This window comes from Manis pentadactyla, chromosome 5, assembly GCF_030020395.1.
Source record: "Manis pentadactyla isolate mManPen7 chromosome 5, mManPen7.hap1, whole genome shotgun sequence".
NCBI lineage: Eukaryota > Metazoa > Chordata > Mammalia > Pholidota > Manidae > Manis > Manis pentadactyla.
The window spans coordinates 79,512,750-79,531,235 of record NC_080023.1 but is presented as its reverse complement, the minus strand read 5'-3'; the positions used below and the strand labels follow the sequence as shown (position 1 = coordinate 79,531,235).

General features: G+C 38.6%; 1 protein-coding gene across 15 annotated transcripts in view; it reads right to left on the bottom strand.

The window, feature by feature from the left end:
* PDLIM5 (PDZ and LIM domain 5) overlaps positions 1 to 18,486 on the bottom strand; it is a 211,458-nt gene that overhangs the window by 3,787 nt on the left and 189,185 nt on the right. For all 15 annotated transcript variants that reach the window (XM_057502450.1, XM_057502452.1, XM_057502453.1 and 12 more), the window contains 3 exons: positions 6,292 to 6,472; positions 3,803 to 3,923; positions 1,355 to 1,470 (listed from right to left, as the gene is read on the bottom strand). In XM_057502450.1, coding sequence (XP_057358433.1) covers positions 1,355 to 1,470; positions 3,803 to 3,923; positions 6,292 to 6,472 — 418 coding nt within the window. The remainder of the gene's footprint in view (positions 1 to 1,354; positions 1,471 to 3,802; positions 3,924 to 6,291; positions 6,473 to 18,486) is intronic.

The following is an 18,486-nucleotide window of genomic DNA, read 5'->3' as shown; positions in this document are numbered from 1 at the left end:
CATTATTTAAGAGAATACCGTTATTTTATCAATTATGCCTAAGAAGGGGAAAATGATTTTTCACCCAATGGATAAGACAAACATATTTAGTTGGTTGTGTTAGACACCCTGATATTTCAGGCAATTTTTCAAAAGCAATGAAGAATGAATTTTTCCTAGAATGCATTCTAATTTATTTAAATCACTGATCATTACTTTTGCTTATAGGGAGTGAAGCACTTGGCCCTAATGAACAAATTAATACATAAAGAGACAACATTTAATATAATTCTCTTCCCAAACTTCTAATCAATGCTTTACATTTGCTTCCTGTTGTAGGGAACCAAAGCATTCAAAGAGAAAACACAACATGATTGCTTTGCCAAACATTCCAAAGCCCCAAACAGTCATAGAATACCTGAGGGGCTTTTTGAGTCATTTCTTTGTTTCTCAAAGTGAAAACTGTGGTTCACATCTGACCACTGGTTAATTATAGAGTCAGTTAACTACCCACATTTAAATCTTCTTGCCTTTCCTATTGCCTTTGTTAATAATAATATTCATGAGCAGCTCTATCAGAGAACAGAAGGCACATCAGCTAGAAGCTGTTGCTTTTTATAGACTTTATGACATCCAAGGGAAAGATGAGGTATAAACAAATTAACAAGATCAATGGTAATGTTTAGGGAAATCATTTGACTTCAATTAACATTACTTTTTCCCCTTCATACAATAGATACTGAAAACTATTTAATATATTGAATCTAATTTAAAAACAAATCAAACATCTGAATGGAGTACCTTTGCTGGATATTTACTAAACTAAATATTTTATTTTAGGTACTGTTAATCTCTGAATCTATCCTCATCATTAAAAATAAAACCAAAATATTAAAATATCAAATGAAACAAATATATCATTACATGTTTACTATAGTCTCAGAAAGAAAAGAGTATTCATGGACTACTGCTAAGGAAGGAAACAGATCAACATATAGTTTGTTTCCAGTGTTAATAATAGATTTTTATAATTATTTATTTCTCTTTTAAGAAGTACCTGTTTCCAAAAATTACTAAAAATACTCTGGTAAAACAGTTTAAAAAAAAAGTAAAGGACTCTCACTGATTTAAGAAATATAAAAATCCTCCTTATAAACAAAAACATGTTAAAATAGGATTTCTCTAAAGGTGCAAGCATCTTATTCTGTGCCAAATAATTTCAAAAAGTGCCAAAAATTTTAATAAGCAACTTTAAAGTAAAAATATTCTTAAGTTTGAAGAACTGAAAGATATAAGAACTGGTATTTCCATTTATTACTAAGGCAAGAACTAGACATACTGTGCTCCTTTAATTTAGAAATAAGAATATACTTACTGAGCACACAAAACAAGTGTCATGCCAGGTGTAGCCCAGAGCTTCCAGGAACATGTCACCAGCTTCTATGGGAAATTCACATCCATGGCATATGGTACCAAAGAGGGCATAATAATCTATATGGGGACAAGTTTGGGGGAGGAGAAGACACAATTTAAACATGACATAGTTTTAGAATGATACTTCCTAGACAGTAGCAACAAAATTAGAATTAAGTAAGATGATAAAGATAAATTTATTAATAATTGGAATATCTTCAAGTGGCATAATATTTAGCTTGAGATATATGTGTAGTATATTTTTCAGGTTACCCTTGGCAAATGTTACTTATACAACTTAACATCCTTTATTTTTCCATGTAATCCTCATTTCTCTCCAATTACTTAAAAGCCCAAATACGTATGAAGAAGAACACTGTTCTCTGATAAGTTATCAATAGAAATGACTGTTTCAAAGAAATACAAAAGAACTTCCAACAGCTAGCAACAATAAAACTAGTGATCATAAATCAAGAAGTATCTGATATTAGCAAACTTCACAGCATGTCTGACTTGTTAGGAAGAAAAAAAAGTTACAGGAAACTTCCATGAATAAATGCCATGACTGAGTTTCTAGCTGGACTGAATCTAGCTGTACAATAGTACCAGCCACTATTTCTTTTGCTGTATTTTCCTTTCAATTTTATGATTTTGTGCTGAAAATCCTTAGCCAGAGAACACCATTTACTTGACACAGACTACAGTTATAAAATACTAATAGGATTTCCTTTGGAAGAAAGTAGTTTTGGCAAGATGTTTCTTTATTATTACTAAATTAGAACTTACTGGCATTTTTTTTTCTTTCATGCAGTTACTCTCACTACTTGCGTGTACTCCTGCTTGAGCTGGAGGAGAAAGTAGGCTATCATTTGTAGCTTGATATACCTTTCTTAGCAATCTACAATATTCCTTAGCACCATTTGCTCAACAAACATGCACAGGGTTCACTGTTCTAGGCAGTGAGAGGGGAGTATAGCAGTTAAGAAGGCAGACGTGGTGGTTCTCCACACAGGGCTTGTATTCTCATTAGAATCAGGATGTCATCATTGATTGTATTTTCAAAATAAATGATAAAATTTCAGATTGCGGTAATAAATTCCAGGAAAAGAAAATAGTGACAAAATATAGAATTATTAGGGAAAGTATGTAACATTACATTACATAGGGGAGGGTATTAAGAGGGGCTTCTCTGAGGAGGTAACAATAATGCTGAGACTTGAAAAAAAGGAATCACCACAGAAAAGCTGAGTACGAATATTCCATTAGAAGAAACAGCAAGTACAAAAGCTCTGAGGCAGGAAGGATCTTAGCATGTTCAGAAACAGCAAGAGGCAAGGTATGGCTAGAATCCAATGATAGCAGGTAAGGTGGCAGGAGATAATGGTGGCCTTAGTAAGCAGGCCCTAGCAAGGAACATAACGTTTACTCCAGAGAATACCATGAAGGGTGTCAAGGACAACCTAATTCACATTTAAACAAATAGTACCCACAGCTGCTATTTGAGGGTTGGGGGAAAGAAGATACATCATTTTAGTTGGCAATTACAATGTTCAGGCAAGGGGTTAAGAGTAAATTGAGTTTAGTTGTGACAGTTCACATGAACAGAAATGAATGAATTCAATATGCATTGGGGTAAAACTGCTAGAACTCACTACTTAGATTGGATTATGGGGAGAACAAGGCAAAGAGCAGAATCCAAGATGACTTCTAGGTTTTGGGAGAGGGGACAAATGGGGCCATTTACTGGATTGGGGAAGACAGGGTTATGAATAAGGTTAAAGAGAAAGAAGAAAAGGTTTCTTCTTTTTTTTCTTCATAAAAGAAATGTTATAAAAGTTCACTTACAGCCTTTGGGAAGGAAAAGGAAGTGTTCAGAGTCCAGGTAATAAGACTAATATATTAGATTGGTCCTTTCTTGCTGCCTAGTTTATTAAAAAAAACCTTACTAAGGGGGCAATCCAAGTCAGGACTGCCCTCCATTCAGGAAGAGTAACAAAGGCTTTCCAAGTCATTGTCAAGGCAATTATCCTAAAGGATAAATTACTATCATAAGAAGTTTAACATCCCTCTTGTTTAGAACCACTCACAATTCACTGGAGTATAAGAGGTACCTTTAAACTACAGGATTTGATAGAATTTCTATCTATAAATTATTGGGGAGTGAAGAAAAATTTTTCCCACTAAGTAATGTTTTATGTGCTCACTTCTCTTAGTAAAGTTGAAAATACTGTTAAGACAAAGATATAAAAAGTACACATTTTTTGCTACATATTCAAAGTAATATTAAATGCCCCTAAAACAATTAGGTAAACTATGTTGCCTAATACTTCCTTTCAACTTTATAGCAATACAAGGGTTAATGTTTTATTTTTATTCAAAACTTAAGAAACCAATGGCTTCAGGATCTCACCAGTCTCACAGTACGGGTCACCGTCTTCCAAGTGAAAAACATTATTACGAATGGGTTTCCCACAGGCCACACACACAAAACAGGAAACATGCCAAGTTTGTTTCAAAGCATTGATGACTTCCTGTTACAGAAAAGTAATTGGATGTAAAGAAAGATGACAATACACAAATGCTTATTCTACTAGCTACACCAACACAGCCCTTTTAAACTGACCCAAAGTAGACACACACGCTTTGTTTTGGCTTTGAGCTTTTCATCTAAGTAACAGAAGACACTTAAGGAAAGACTCACAAATCATCTAAACTGATGTACTCTGTAATATGTGCACTTTTCACAAATACACATCAATAAACTTATTTGAAGACTGATTGCTGTGTTATTTAAATGTTATACATGTGGTGAATAAAGTAAACATTTCATAAGTGCTTGCTTCAATACATTCTGCTTTCTCTCAAAAGGGTGTCAGGAAACATTAACTTAACAAAGGTTTCATAGTATTATCTTGAGAATGTCATGGAGGAAGGGCAAAACATTCAAAAACTAAAACAAACCTATGCTTTGGTGCATTATGGAAGCAATAACATAATCAGTATAATCCAATCAGTTTCACACATGTTTAGGATTTTGAAAATCAGCTGTGACTGTGCTAAGCACACACTCAAATGAGAGATTCTCATCAACAGTGGCCCTATGGTTAAATATACTAAATATCAAAGACTTGAGCCAGATTTTAATTACTCAAACGTTTTGGGAAGTTAGTTTTGCAAGGAATCATTTCTTTGGATTGAGAGATGAAGCCATTAATAATTCCTTTTGAAGTATAGTTACTAATATAGCAATTTACTCTTTCCATAATATCATAACAAAGAAGGATGCTATAACATAAAGTACAGCTGTAATTTTGTAAATGAATTACTTATAAAAAGCAAAATGGAAGAAAACACATCCTAACGTTAATAGGAATTATCTGGGATTGGAAAATATATAGTCATTTTAATTTTATTCTTTCCATTTTTTTTCTGTATTTTCTAATTATTGTGTTTTGTATTTTCTTTCATAATGAAAAAGTCAAAATAAAATAAAATGATATAGAACGAATTGTTAGCCATAGAAAATGCCACAGTTCGCTACTGAAGGGCAATGGAAAGAAACAGCAGTTGTTTAGATGCAAAAAGATCACCATGAAAATGTACAACAAACATGTATTGAACCAAATCATTTCTCAAAGCTTTGAGATATACTTCCCCTCCCACACTACCATTCTGTCTTTACTAGGTAATCAACTAAAACAAAAACCAGAGAATCTATCCCCTTAGTGAAGTTCTGGCCCATCTCTAAAGCTATGAGTAAAAGATTTCCATTCCCTAGAATCTCATTTGGTTAGTTTTAAGACTCTTACTTGACTTTATTAATTATATAAGAATCCACAGAATACATTTATATACTAAAACAGTATTCATATATATTCCACATATAATTTTTCATCTGGGGAGTTACAGCCTGAATCATTCTATTCTTTTGTTCCCTACATACTGTACAAATTAATAATACAGAAATATTTCATGTGGTCTATTTATAATTTAAATGTCCTCAAAGTTTTAGACCCATTTAAAGATGAATTATAAAATTGAGGCAACGCAATAATCACACTAAATTTTTCTCTCAACTGAAACAAATTAGTTTCATTATATTTTCATATTGAAAATATTAGAATTCAGCAATGCCATCTCCAATTTTATGTAGAGAGTTTTGTACAAGATCAGACACCTTGACTGCTTCTAAAATAAAACTCCATCTCCTGGCCGCCCATAGGAAATTCCTACTTTGTAATTGTAAACTGAGTATTTCAGAGCAGGAAATTTATTCATTCATTATTATTTATTATGTATCTGACTCCTAAATTACTCCCTTTTTGGGGGGAAAAAAGGTGTGATTTGATTATTTTTTATCACATATATGCTCTCTTAAAACTGGAGTTATATTTTCACACATTATATGCATTCAAGAAAAATATATCATTTATAAAGCCTCATGTTTTATATATTTCATGAGATTTGTGCCCTGTGCTTGAACCCTGACAAGTGGGGAAATGCCGTTCTTATAAAAGCTATGGAATTTAATTTAAAAAACAGTGAAGGTGTCAGTTCTGAGAACTCTGATGTGTGTGGTCCTGTACAACCTCTTCATTCCTGCGCAAACACGGTCTGGTTGAGGTAGCACACCCCCACTAAATTACTTTTTCCCTACAGTGGCTAGACTTTCACAAGACAAGCCAGTACTCAGTAAGACAAAACCAAAGACAGCTTAACCCCATGAGTCTGATACACTTCCCCAGAGGCCCATTTACTTCTACTTTATAATAATAAATAGTGATGAAAGCAAAGAGGGGATGAAGCAAGAAAAAAATAAAAAGTAAAAATGATGGAAGGGTTTCAGAACAAAAATTATTCTACTCTAAAACTCAGACTAAAAAGGTTTCCAATACTTACTCCAAGGATCTTCCTTTGGCATCGACCACATTCAGGAGCAAAGAATTTCTCATAGCACAGCTCACAATATAGGGCTCCCTTTTCCTCTACAAATCCAATGTAGGCCATTGTATTTTTGCAGTGAGCACAGTTAAATTCTTCTGGGTGCCAAGATTTCCCCAGTGCCACTAGAAATGGTCCCCTGCCAGAAGAAAAGAGATCAAGTTAGTTCAAGAATAAAAGTTTCTGAAGTTAGCCTGGATAGAACCGCTTTTACAAATAACTAAATACTTGCTCAATTCTCTCTCTCAAGTACTGAACAAGAATGCTATAAACTGACATAGGAACTCTCTGTGTATTTATGTAAAGAGGGGAGAGGAGTAAGAGCACTTAAGAGATTCCATCAAGAAAGGCCATTTCCCCCACTTTTTTCTGTCTTCAGGGAATTGGTGGTTATGTTTTTTGATGTGCAATGGGTGTCTTGTGTCATTTCAGTTATGACTGAAAATGAGAATGTAGAAAATGACATAACCAGAAAAAATATGGTTGAGGCAGAAATGAGAATCTGAAATTTCTATAAAATAAGCAAAAGTAAAATCTCAATTTTGTAATGTCAGACTCTTAAAAATGGTAATTACCTGAGAAAACAATGTAGTCAATTTCTCCTCTCCACACATTCTTTCATATTAAGTATTTCTGAACTTTTATTAAACACATCAAATTCTCACCTTCCACAATGACCACAGAAACTGAAAGCTGGGTATTAGAAATCGTTTGAAACTACTTAGAAAGGTTTTACTTAATTCAACATGACTGATTTTTAATGCACATTTGTATCAAGGTAAGAAACATTTGTAAAGAGATTTTTTTCCATTACATACTATACAGTCGTGAACTGATAAGATGGGTTTTGGTTTGCTTGACAGGAATCCATTATGAAGCCTTATCCAATCATGAAGCCTGCAGAGATGAACCATTCTAGCCTCTGCAAAACACTTTTCAGTTACATTACATTAATTTTTTATTCACAGAGTAGCTTTACCTCCAAGGCACTTATACACTTATCTAATTTGTCCATGCAACATTCCTGTGAGATAGACCAGGACAGTTATTATGAACTCAGTTTAACAGATAGAGAAGCTGAGATAAAGAATGTTTGAAAGATATGACAAATATCATAAAATCACAGGTTGAGTGAAGGCCAGAAGCTGAATTTCTTCATTTCTAGTATACTATACTAGTCAACTGACATCTTGTCTTTGATCCATTACCATCAAGTTATCATCACTGGGTGACCAAAGTGTACTAGTTAGTAGCATTAGGTATCTGATTTTGAGGCAGATTATTAATAGGAAAAGTCATAGTACTGAGCATTATAAAGTCAAGGCACTTTTTTAGTCTCTGCCAATAACATAAACCTTGGTAATTCAGTAACTGTCTCCCTTTGGGAAAATCTTTGCAAATATGCTGCTGTTTCCTCAGAACCACCACCTAATTCTGTAAGAATCAAGAAAGTAAAAAGGCCCTTGATGAATGATGAAAACGTGTCCTGTGGGTATAAGAAGGCATTTTCTAGCCCCACTTTTTGTTAACTTTTTTAATACCTGGATGCCATTTTGTACCAGCTAGTGCACACAGCAGCCTTAGCATCTGAGCCAAGTAGTTTATTACTATTTGTTAAAGCTTAAGGTACTATAGTTTTGTTATCACTAACAAGGAATTTCTTTTACAAATTTCTGCTGGGGAAAAAAAAAAAAGAGGGTTAGAGATCACTATTCTGCAACCAGGTATGTTACTTTCAGCAGACTGTGCTATCCAACAAGTCCTGCTTTACAGATTCTTTCACTTTGCTTTCTCAGTATACACTTGGCAAACAGTTTACTTTCAAAGATAAACCACAGTGCTCTGAGCTTTTCCACTAGGTAGGTATCTGGTTATACATGCTTAAAAATCTGCCAAGCTACACTTACTATGACTATAACATGGAGTACGGTAGAACGTTGGGTTTCATGCTACCATTTGTCTGGACATTAAACTGGATTCAAAACAATTTGCTAGGGTGAATTTTTTATTAGGGCACATTCTCAGCTCATCCTTGAGGTTGATGGCTCCTTGAGGCCGTTATTCTTATTTAGCTTTTCAGTTAGCAAAAAATGTCAATGTAACCTTGAACTGCTCGTTCTGTGTAAGCACGAATGTTGGCACACACTTGGAGTAAAAGAGCTCTACTCCTGGAACATGTCCACTGGTGCTACAAGCTATTTCACAAAATTCATCAGCGAATAAAAGACATTTAAGAATAACTCAGAGACAATCCATTTTCTAAATTTTCTAAAAAAAGAAATGTGTTGAGATCAGGACAGAATAGCAAAAAAGCAGGTTCTGTGATCCATCAGACTGGGCCTGACCTATTCCACAGAATTATTCCTTTAGTGACCAGAGCTGAGTGTGGTATTCAGTCTGCGCAGACACTTGGTATAAGAAATCGCTTTGAAGTTCACCTTGCTCTTCCTGGAAGGTGCTCTTTTCACAGTGTTGTTTCTCGGATCACATAGGGCCATTTTCACACAGATTCCTCAGACAGATTCCTTTTGGGTTTCTGTAATAAGTTTTTTGCTTGTTCTCAGCAATAGGTTTATTTCTATTTCATTGTATAGTAAACTGAAAAATTAACTTTCTCTTTGTTGACTACTAGAAGGCTTAAAGCAGAATTTAGTCTACCACAGGCAAATGTGTCATTACTGTAGATTTTGTCCAGGCTCAATGACAAATTTTTGTCTAGTCTTCATTTTTAATGGTCCCATCCATGATTTTCATTCTTCTTTTGCTCTCTTTTGTAATTTAGAATTATTTTCTTTTATTTCATGTATTCCTAACAATGTTTTTAAAAGCTTTCTGGAATAAAGTCCACTACAAATAAAAGTTACCATCCAGGAAAGGTAACTTTAAGGTATTTCCTTAGTTTCTTTAACAAATTTGAATAGAGAAAGGTCTTAGCGACAGCAAAGAAACTCCCTGTGCTCCTTTAAAAAGTAAGCTGAAAGAGACCCTTGTTCCTGCCAGATCTCCTTTCCCAAACAAACATGGTTAGTGCAGATACTGGCCAACCTGATAGCCTCAGCTGTGCTGAAAGGGCATCTTTCTCCATCACTGCCCTTGAAGTTACATACAGTTAAACAATAAAAATCTCTTACACATAACAAAGTACCCCCTTCAGAGACTAATTTAACAAATTCATTAATGCAGGATTAACCCTGAAGAAGTTCTTCTTGTTCCAGGATTGGGTTTCTATCTGTGAACTGGAATGACAGGCTTGGATAACTGCAAAATGGAATTTAGTACTCAGCTACCTCTAAAAGTACTCTGCACCCTCTGAGCCCTTCTTACTCAACACTCCCTGACTGATGGAGGGAAGGAGGGGAGAGAGTTAAAGCACTGATTGGCTAAGAGAAGAGTTATGGCATGAAACTTACTTTTTACCCTGCTTATCTTCTGTGAGACTTTTGTTAAGAAGAAAAAAAAAATGAAGGAAAAGGTAGGGAAAGATGACAAGAAAGAGTTCAGAGGAAAATAAATGTCTACAGAAAGTCAGAAAGGTGAAAAAAATTGCAAATTTCAACAGGCACAGTCTAACAGGGATTTAGCTTCAAAATCAGAGGCTTGCTTCTTACTTCCTTGTTATTCAATTCTCACAATAGCTCTCAGTGCCAGAAATGACCTCCATAAATAGATGAAGAAAACATCAGAAATGAGAGAACTTTCCTAAGATCATGTGGATGATAAACTGTAAAGATGAATCCTCGTAGGCCAAGACACTACAGATTAAAAATTATATTCAACTAGAAGTTAGTACATCAATAAGAGTTAAAAAAAAATCAAAATAAGTTAATCAACCAAAGTTTAAAAACAAAGCCATAGTTCATGTGTTCCAAAATAAAAATAGAACCTAATATTCTATTTCATTAGATATAGTAATATAAATGTATAAACCAGTTTTATATTGTGCTCAACCTATATGAAGGCCTTGGCATGAGGAAAACCTATAGGAAGGCCTTGGCATGAGCAATGAATCCAGGAACAGCACAACCAAAGGCAGAGAGTAAGACAGAAGAGATTACTGGGAGAGACTGTACAGGCATGGTCACAAAGACACCTGCAGGGAGAGAATAAAACAGAATGGAACACACTTGAAAGTGACTATCTTTCACGACTTGCAATACTCCAGATTAGAAATATTAACAATCCTTCCTAAAATTTAGAAGTACCATGTTTTTGACACCTTAAATTCTTCGTTTCTAGTTGATTATGCCCAAACTTTCCAATTGGAACATTAAAAAATATAGTTTGATTTTTCACTGAGTGTCATCTTTAACTTGCAATCCCTTCAAAATACTGCATTTAAAAGGCTGAGAGACCAACTGTAGCTTTTTATTTTAAAGACTTAAATGACTTGCTCCTCAAAAATAAATGCACACGTAAAATAATCCTGAACATAATAGTGAATAAAAGAGCAAGTTCTAAAAAAGGTAACATTAATTGCTAATTAAAAAACAAAAGTCTACTGGAGAAAACTATAGTCATTTATTTATACTGCAATTATTATAAAACCAGCAGAATAGGAAAAATATGATTCCACATAACAAAGCAAGTGGGACATAATTTCAACTTGGCAAGATTAATACCATACATTCCTACAAACATTTTTTAAAAGTTCATTTATCAACTAAACAAATATTTACTAAATACAATGAAATGTGCCAGGCACTGTTCTAGGAACAGAGATTATGGCAGAAAACAAATTCAGAATAAGCCCTTGTCAGTAAAATTGCAGTATTTCCAGCATCTCTTGCCTGGCTTTACTGCATCTCTGTATCAATAGGTGTTTCCAAGGGATGGAGAGAAGTAGTACATCTCCTTATCAATAGGTAATCAATGGGCCAGCAGTGCATATCTGGACCAGAGAGATTGGGTGGGGTCTCTTCTGCTGCAGCTGGTCACAAGAGAGATGTGGGACAACTGCTTGTAAGAAATTAATGGGTTTCTCCCATTTTATTTCTCCCTTTGACTGATTTTGGTTTCAAAAGTATTTAGCCCTGGGATTTTCCCCCTGGAGGTGTATCTGGCATACTTGGCAGGATCTCTGAACCCGAAATCTTTCTACACAAGTGCGACCCTTGGGCAGGCTGCCTCTAGGGGTGGTGGGGAGACCCCAATGGTTGCAACAGTAGAGGGTACAGATTCACTCAGGAGAACCCTATGTGTGGGGATTACAACTGGGGAGCCCCTAGTGGGAAATTGGTCTAGGGTAAAGCAACTCCTAGACCAAGAGGGGTGGGGCCTTCCCCAGAACTGGGGAAGGGTGGAGACACTGGAAGCTGCAGAATTAGCCCTCCATGAGACAGAAGACTGCTTAGAGGCCCTGAGTGGCTGTGTAGCAGCTGGGATTGTAAGATCTCTTTTCCTCAAGATAGTTTAAAGTATTATTGAGGAGAGAGAGAGGGTTATCAAGGAGAGAGAGACATGGGCAGGAGACAGACACACTTCAGCATCACTTGGAGGAGCTGGGCAATGGCCTATGGAATGCCCTTAAGGAAGAGAGATGGTTATTGAGAAGACGGGTTGCACTCTTAGAAGATTCCTTAGCAGTGAGGGAGGAGGCAGCCAGAGAATCTGTGCTGCAGGAGGCTGTGGGGGAGGGGGAGGAAAGAGTGATGCCTTCAGCCCCAAAGATGGAGATGTCAGGAGAAGATGAGGGGGTGTGGTTGAAGGCTGATCTGCTGCCAAGGCCAGCACCCAAGGAACCAGCCTCTCCTGTATTAAAGGCCTGTCCAGTTGTAATTAAGAAAGTACAAACACAACAACGATGGGCTCCTAGGGGGGAGGAGCTGCCCCTTCCCCAGGTTGTGGAGCGCTCCATGCTCTGCCCCTATACCCAGGATGAGCTGGTGGACATAGGCATCTGGTTTTGGCAGAAGCCGCTGGAACCTCTGTCTACATAGCTTCTGCGTCTCTGGGATATGGGGGTGGAAAACATTGTTATGTTGTGTTCTGAAATGAGTAGACTGGCTTCCCTTCCCACCGGCAGTGGTTTCAAAGTGCCCTTCACACCTCAGGTAATCAGGCACTTCTGGATTATCTGACAGCAGCCATCAGGAGAGTTTGGCCTAATCAGGGTGATTTACCATACTTACCCACTAGTAGGAAAATATATGCAGAGGTCCAGCAGGTGTTATGGGAGCTGGGAATGAAAAATATCACCTATAATATGGACCCAGTGAGTTGTTGCTCATCATAGGAATGAGATATCTGGTGCTTAATACAGCTCCCTCATCTCTTTTTGGGTCCCTGGTGACTATTCTTGCCCCCCACATAGGGCAACCCGTAAGTGAGGCTACTTGTACTTTAGCACATCTGGGGGAGTTTGAAACAATAAGAGTATGGAAGGAAGTATAAGCTACAACTGAAAGGAGAGGTGCAAAGGGCCCTGTGAAGGTCTCAAGGACCCAGATGTGGGTTGATTTCATAAAGGCTGGGGTAGTGAAAGAAAAACTTGATGGGCAGCCTGAAAGATCTTGTTAGAACTGTGGCACCAATTAAAGCCAGAGCAGTAGTTCAGGTCCAGGACACAGAAGCCAGAGGCAATGCCCCATGTCTGGCCTGTGTCCCTGCAAGACTTCGTAGGGGATAGTACCCAGGCTCCACCTGGGCCCTCACCCCCACAGGACAATTGGGTGACACAGTTCGACTGCAGGGAGGGTCAAGGTCCCCACCCTGGGGGAAGTGATGAAGAACATAGAGGCCACATGTAGAATTAGCAATTTATTGGTCCCCTGTGAATGTACAACGTGTCCTGGCGCTGGTGGACACAGGAGCTAAGTGTTCTCTGATTTATGGCAACCCTGAGCATTTCCCTGGGACCCTTGCTGTAATAGGTGGCTACGGGGGTAAGGTAATTAGAGTGAAGAAAGCCCAAATCCAACTGTTGCCGTATTACAAGAGTTTTTACTGTTTACCTCCAAAGAGTATGCTGTGTACATTTCTCCTATCCCTGAATATATTTTGGGGGTAGACATCCTGCAGGGCCTGTGGTTACAGACTCCTGCAGGTGAGTTCAGACTGAGGGTACGTGCAGTAAAGGCAGCTCTGAGGGGACATGTTAAGCACCCACCTGTAGCTCTGCCTGTACCCTGGTGAGAGACATACTAAGCAGTATAAATTGCCTGGGGGGCACAAGGAAATGTTGAAGAAACTCTACAGGAGTTGGAGGAGGTGGGCATCATAAAGCCCATTCATAGTCTTTTTCATTCCCCAGACAGCTCCTGGCATATGACCATGTACTACAGGGAATTAGAGTCACATCCCCTTTGCATGCTGCTGTGCCCTCTATAGCAGTCCTTATGGACACCCTCAGTCATGAACTAGGGACGTATCATTATGTTGTGGACCTTGCTAATACTTTCTTCTCTATTGACATAGCACAGGTAAGTCAGGAACAGTTTGCTTTCATGTGGGAAGGCCAGCAGTAGACATTCACTTTTCTTCTACAGGGTACCTCCACAGTCCCACCATTTGTCATGGACTTGTAGCCCAGGACCTGGCCACATGGAAGAAACTGCAAATGGTGTGGCTGTATTATTACACTGATGATATTATGCTCACATCTGATTATCTTGCAGATTTAGAAGGGGCAGTTCTACAGGAGAAAGGATGGGTTGTGAACAGCACCAAGGTTCAGGGACCTGGTTTGTCTGTGAAGTTTTTGTGTGTTGTCTGGTCAGGTAAAACTAAAGTTATTCCTAAAGCAGTCGTACACAAGGTCCAGGCTTTCCCTATTCCTACTACTGTTGCAGTATTACAAGAGTTTTTGGGTCTTTTGGGCTACTGGAGAGTGTTTATTCCACATTTGGCACAAATTCTGTATCTCTTATACCAGTTGGTATGAAAGAGCATCAGGTGGGCCTGAGATGAAATATGTGTATCTGCTTTTACTGCTGCTAAGCAAGCAGTCAAGACCATACAGGTTTTGAGTGTAATGGACTCATCAAGGCCTTGTGAGCTAGATGTTTATGTAACTGAAGATAATAATGGATGGGGTCTTTGGAAGCGGCTTGAATGGACACACCAACCTATTGGATTCTGGTCACAACTATGAAAAGGAGCAGAGGTCTGGTACACCTTGATAGAGAAGCAACTGGCTATTGTGTACCACACCTTGCTGGCTATGGAGCCCATCACCAGAACAGCTCCGACCAAGGTAATAACCACCTATCCCATCATCGGGTTGGTGCGAGACTGGACCCACAGGCCACGGAGTGGCATGGCACAGACACCAACAGTGGCCAAATGGAGTGCATATTTACATCAGCATAGCATCCTCTCTACTAGCCCCTTAAGTGAAGAACTCCAGCACTTATTAGGGCCAGTGACATATACCAGTGGAAAGCAGGAAGAACTTGCTTTTGAGCCATTGTTAGCCAAGATAACCTGAAGACACTTAATATACAAATGGCTCTAGTTGTGGGCAGCCCTCGAAGTGGAAGGCTGTGGCTTTCCATCCTAAAACTGAGACAATATGAATGGAGGATGGAGAGGGGAAGAGCAACCAATGGGCTGAGTTGCTGGCAGTAGGCTCATAATCACCCAGGAGCCCTCCTCTGCAATTGTCTGCACCGACAGCTGGGCCATCTATCGGGGCATGACCTTGTGGCTACTGACATGGTACTATGCCAACCAGATGGTTGGTCACCAACCCCTCTGTGGGTAAGAGTTGCGGCAAAACCTATAGGCCTCTGGTCAGACTAAGACCATTACCCTATGTTATGTTGGCATCCCCAGGGAATGATGAAGCAGGCACACTGGCCCAGGTGCATTGGCTAGAAGGAAAGCCTGCCTCTGATGGGGCCCAATCAGTATTTGTTGCACAGGGGGCAAAAGACAATGTGGGCTGTAGCCTGTCGGTGGGGCTTGCCATTGACCTTTGAAGAAGTCAGCAGAGCCTGGAAGGAGAGTCTTGTGTGCCCTAAGAGGGACTTACACGGAGTCCCACAGCAACATGGGACAATAGTAAAGGGGCTCATACCCCTTGTCAGGTAGTAGATAGACTGTATTGGGCCTCTGTCCATATCAGAAGGATTATCAGTATGCCATGGCTTGCTTGGATACAGCTACTGGCCTACTGGTTGCTCTTCCTGCACGTTGTGCAGATCAGCAAACTACCAAGAGGGACCTAGAGTGTCTCTTTGCAGCCTATGGCCAGCTGCAGGTGATTGAGAGCAATCAAGGCACCCACCTCACTGGACATGCATTACAAGAATGGGTGCAGCAATTAGGCATAAAGTGGAAGTTTCATGTACCATATAACCCTACTGGGGCAGGAATGATAGAGAGATACAATGGTTTGTTGAAATCTGGCCTGAAGTCAGACACCAACAGTCTACAGGGTTGGTCAGTTCACTTTAGGCCTCTCCTATACAACTGTATGTACAAACCAAAGCGGAGTTATTGAAGTTAGGATATGGCCAGTAGAGCAACATCCTGCTGCCAGCCCCACCTACATTAAACCCTGGAGACACTGTTGAATGGATGTTGCCCTGGACATTTCAACACATGGACCAGCAATGACTGGCCCTTCTGTCACCTTGGGGAAAAGGCCTGGAAGCTGGCCTAGGGTATTCCTCACAGCAGAGTGACCCCCAAAGATCATGGTAGTGTACCCAAAACGTCCAGGAGATAAAAGCATCTTACAGGAAGTTTTGTTTTATCTTTATGGCCAGTGCATGTACCTCCCATAGTCCTATATATTGACCCATCTGTAACTCCCACAGAGAGTGGGGTGAAAGTCTATTATACTAGACCAGGATGAGGTCCCATTCCTGCCACTGTCCTATCATAGGACTACTCTCTTGCATGCATCCTAGCTGATGGACAAGATTTGCCTTTGTTGGTGTCATTAAAACATGTATCTTATTGCCCCCTTAAGGTTATTTTTTTCTACAGTCCCTGTGTTCTGGATGTGCCCCCTGGCTGTAGCTGCTGCATGATGATTGCTCTGAACTCCCTACCTGTTCTGCTACTGATCACCTGTGGAATGGGCGAGCTACGGACTTAATCTGCCTAGGACTATGAACCTAGCTGAAGCCTCCAGCTTGAGGATTATCATGATTTTACTGCTGTTGCTATTTTATGTCATTAGTCTGGTTACAATGCTCCAGTTTTCTCAGACAGGGGCCACTGTGGAAGATGGGGAACATGTAGATTGTGAGGCGAGATTTCTGGAGGAGTTGGCTGTGGCTAAAATTGCAATATTTCCAGAATCTCTCCCCTGGCTTTAGTGCATCTGCGTATCAATAGGTGTTTCCAAGGGGTGGAGACAATTAGTCCATCTACATATCAATAAAGTAATTACAAGGGCATGTGAGGGTTTATCTGGACCAGAGAGGTTGGGTGGAGCTCTTTTCTGCTGCAGCCTAGTCAAGAGAGAGATGGGATGACTGCTTGTAAGAAAAAAATGGGTTTCTTAATTTCATTTCTCCCTTTGACTGATTTTGGTTTTAGAGATATTTTGCCCTAGGATTTTCCCCTGGAGTTACAATATGACAAAAAGGATTATATAGAAGGAACTGAGTCTCCTAATCAGATGATAGTGAGTTAATCAAGATATTGTCCTACATGGGTCTAACCTAATCAGGTGAGCACTCAAAGGGGTAAAAAGCAACAGGAGATGCTCTCCTGCTCCGCCTTAGGAATAAAGCAAATAGTCATGTTGTGAACTGCCTAGACTGGGGATGGACTCTAGGAGCTGAGGGCTTCAGATCTATAACTGCAAAGAACTGGACTTGACCAAAAACATCAGTGAGCTCAGAAGAGGACACTGGTCCCCAGATGAGAACTGCAGCTGAGCTGACCCCTTGATTTCCACCTGGTGAGATTCTGAGCAGATGACTGGGCTGACCCATGCCTAGAGAATAGACGTATGTTGTTTTAGTCATTTGAGTCTTTTTCTTTTAGTAGTTCATCTAAAGGTTTGTCAATTTTGTTGATCTTTTCGAAGAACCAAATTCTGGTTTCACTGATTTTCTCTATGTAAAAACAAAGTTCTCTATTTAATTAACTTCAACTGTCATTTTTATTGTTTCCTTCCTTCTGTTTGCTTTAGGTTTAGAGTTTGCTCTTCTTTTTCTAGTGTGTGAAGGCAGAGGTTATGTTATTGATTTGAGATCTTCCTTCTTTAATATAGGCATCTGCCACTGTAAGTTTCCCTCAAGCACTGCTCTAGCTTCATTTAATAAGTTTTGATATACTTCATTTTCATTCATCTCAAAAGTATAATTTCTTCTTTGATGTCTTCTCTGACCCACTGGTTATCCAGAAGTCTGTTGTTTAATTTCCACATATTTTTGAATTTCCCAAATTTCCTTCTGTTATTAATTTCTAATTTCACTTCATTTCTAGTCAGAGAACATATTTTCAAGGACTTCAAACCTTTTATATTTATTGAAACTTGTTTTGTGGCTCAGCATACAGTCTCTCCTGGAAAATATGCATTTGAGAAGAATATACAGTCTCCTGTTACTAGATACAATGTTCTAGAGGTATCTGTTATGTCTCTTTAGTATACAGTGTTGTTCAAAACTTCTTGTTGACTTTCTGTGCAGTTCTTATAACTATAACTGAAAATGGGGTACTGAAGTTTCCAACTATTGTTGTTAAACTGTTTATATTTTCTCTTCTATTCTGCCATTTTTTGCCTCACACATTTAGATGTCTATTTACTACTATTATACCACCTTGGCAGATTCAACATTTTATCATTAACAACTTTTTCCTTAATGCCTAATTTATGTGATTAGGCATTAAGCTCTCTTTTGGTTACAGTTTGCATGATATTTTTCTATACTTTTACTTTCAACCTATCTATGTCTTCTAATCTAAAGTGTATCTGTTGTAGGGACAATATAGTCAGACTGTGATTTTGTCTATCCTGCCATTCTTTTAATTAGAGTGGTTAACCTATTTACATTTAATGTAATTACTTATAAAGCAGGATTTACAAATGCCATTTTGTTATTTGTTTTCTCTATGTCCTGTCTTTGTTTCCCCTTTCCTATGTGAAAGAAGAATCAAAGTTATCAGCTGACAGTGAGAATGGGAAAGGAGGTATGAGAGGCTTAAGGGAAAGAAGAAATGAAGTGGCTTTCTGGGAGAATGGGAAAGTAA